Below are 2,290 nucleotides of genomic sequence, written 5' to 3'. Positions count from 1 at the left end.
AATGGCTAAGATTTAGTCTTAGTAGTTAGCAATTGCTCACTCTCTGCTTTGCTAATAGCGATTGTTATCGAGTTAAATATAAAAAGTTCAACGTTAATTATTTCTACACCTTTCTATGACCGAATCTTTTCTAAATATATACTGCTATATCCCTAGAAATCTAAAAATTAATGCAATAGTTTATTAATGAGATTATCACCATTTATCACATAATAATAAATATATTTGAATCCAACAAGACTACATAATAAATTGATCTGATGACTCCAAACTAAAAAAGACTTTGTAACATACAATTGCACATAATTAAGATACATGTAGTAGTAACATAACATTTAGACTTATAAGCATTCTGGTGTAAGTTTGTGGTCCCTTTTGGGATCCCTACAATAGTCATACACCTTGTAATTATGGTTGACAAAGGCAAGCGCCGCCCTCTGCTGGCTGCTCAGCCCATCTGAGCCCCCCGGAGAGCCAGAAATGGGGCGGCACCCGCCACCACCACCGCCTTCACAGCCGTCGATTTTGAAGTTGTTGTACTTAGCAATGAATGGCTGATAAGTGTAATCAGCCTTGTATCTTCCATTGTCTGTTGCCCAAGAAGAGGCATCCCAAATAGATCCATAGAGCCACATTGGCCTCAATGGAAATGTCTCATCACTTTTTCTAGGGTACCTTCTTATTGGCACATCATCCACATAAAATCTACAATCATGCAATCAAACAATTTAATTATTTAACATCACTTTTGGCATTTTTAGACACGTAACAAAAACCAATTGGTTATATTGATTTCATCCCACCATATGTGATAATGTTTCATTCATTTTGTACATGTGCATAACATTTTGTAAATATTATATTGAAATACAATAGTAGTACTAATTAATACATTAGCAAAAGTCATGATCAAGATTTGTTAGGTATTGTCGCATTATGCAAATAATTAAAAGGTGCAGAAAGTAACAATGAGGAAGGTGAAATAAAATTTGGAATTATGTGATGCAAGATTATTTACCCAACTCCACACTCACATGATTTGTGATGGATTCCATAGAATGGCATAGTTGTGAAAATCCTTGGTAGGGTCAAACCATAGATGGAATTTAATCTCTCTTCCAATAATTGTGCCATCCCCACTCCCTCTTATGTATACATTTGTCTGCAACACATAGGGTTCATTCTCTGGGGTTCCAAGAAATTCTATGTCAATCTCATCATGGTGACCCGGGTGCTCTTCGTTGTTTGACATCTGTCATAAAATTGGCGCATTACTTAGATTCGATATATTTCTTCGTATGTAACATGTATTAGACTATAATACCATTAGTAACTTCAGTCATGTATAGTGAGTCATGAGAGTGTGTTCTTACATAGAGAGACGTGATCACTCCGGCTGTATAACCCGGTTGGAGCTTAATGGCAGCTCCAAAATAGCCCGAAGAGTAAGACTTAACCGATTTGAACCCGCTTCCTACAACCAAGATACCACATCACTAGCCCGATCAACGAGTATTACAAGACTACACGTACGATAATCTTTTATTACATTATCATTAAGATTTTACTATCACAACACATGCCAAATGTTGCAGTACATGTAGATCAACGAGTATGATACAATACAAAACACGAGAAGTGAGTGTACCTGAACTTCGGTCGAGCCAAATAGCGAGCAAACCATGGTCCAAAGATTGGTGTTGACGACCCCAAAGGTTGGTGAAACCTTGGTTGAACCCTATGGAGCCAACTCTTGAGCTAGGGTAGTAGCCGGGTGAAGGTGGAATTTGAGCATTGTTGCTAAATGGGAAGATTGAAAAGATGAAGATGATGATAGAAATCAGGAGAGCCATATGTTTGGGAGGAGACACTGCAGATTGAAGTGATGAGTGAGCTTATTTTGTTTAGGGAAAATAGAGTGTTATAAATAGCAATATAGAAAGAGTAGCGAGCCCCACAATAGAGAAATTGGAGTTATGGGTTTGCAAAGGAGACAAAAGTAAAGAAGCACTTGTGACACTTGTATTATACAAGAAATGTTGTGTCCCTATGTACCATCGATTTTTCAATCATTATATGAGTAATTGTATCTTTTCTAATATTTTATATTTTATGATTTTTCTCGATTTTAAATTGCTTTATTTTTATTTTTATCACCATTGCTATATTTTAGATAGATGTGTCGACTCAATTATTATTGAATGAGGCTTTTTATTTATTTATGAATGGATATATATGTGATAAAGTAGGGATAATAAGTGGTGGTGGTCGTTGAAATATCATGATAGAT

At 36.0% G+C, this 2,290-nt stretch overlaps 1 protein-coding gene across 1 annotated transcript; it reads right to left on the bottom strand.

Moving 5' to 3' along the window:
* Nucleotides 1-272: 272 nt before the first annotated feature.
* Nucleotides 273-1,974, bottom strand: LOC125217695 (putative xyloglucan endotransglucosylase/hydrolase protein 32). Its single transcript, XM_048119219.2, has 4 exons — nucleotides 1,649-1,974; nucleotides 1,374-1,474; nucleotides 1,035-1,252; nucleotides 273-705 (listed from the first exon to the last, which is right to left on the bottom strand). The coding sequence occupies exons 1-4, from the start codon at nucleotides 1,851-1,853 to the stop codon at nucleotides 342-344; spliced, it is 888 nt and encodes a 295-aa protein (XP_047975176.1). The 5' UTR covers nucleotides 1,854-1,974; the 3' UTR covers nucleotides 273-341.
* Nucleotides 1,975-2,290: the final 316 nt, after the last annotated feature.

The sequence above is a fragment of the Salvia hispanica genome, chromosome 2, assembly GCF_029641045.1.
Source record: "Salvia hispanica isolate PSC_SH4W2 chromosome 2, Shi_PSC_v1, whole genome shotgun sequence".
Classification (NCBI taxonomy): Eukaryota; Viridiplantae; Streptophyta; class Magnoliopsida; order Lamiales; family Lamiaceae; genus Salvia; species Salvia hispanica.
Note: the sequence above shows the minus strand (reverse complement) of the source record. Positions and strands in the feature narration are given on the sequence as shown.

Excerpts from the sequence above, each read along its gene's own strand:
- LOC125217695 (XM_048119219.2), bottom strand. The coding sequence starts at position 1,853 with ATGGCTCTCCTGATTTCTATCATCATCTTCATCTTTTCAATCTTCCCA. Across the intron at positions 1,475-1,648 it reads TTGGCTCGACCGAAGTTCAG|GAAGCGGGTTCAAATCGGTT; the intron begins GTACACTCACTT and ends TCTTGGTTGTAG. Across the intron at positions 706-1,034 it reads TGGAATCCATCACAAATCAT|ATTTTATGTGGATGATGTGC; the intron begins GTGAGTGTGGAG and ends GCATGATTGTAG.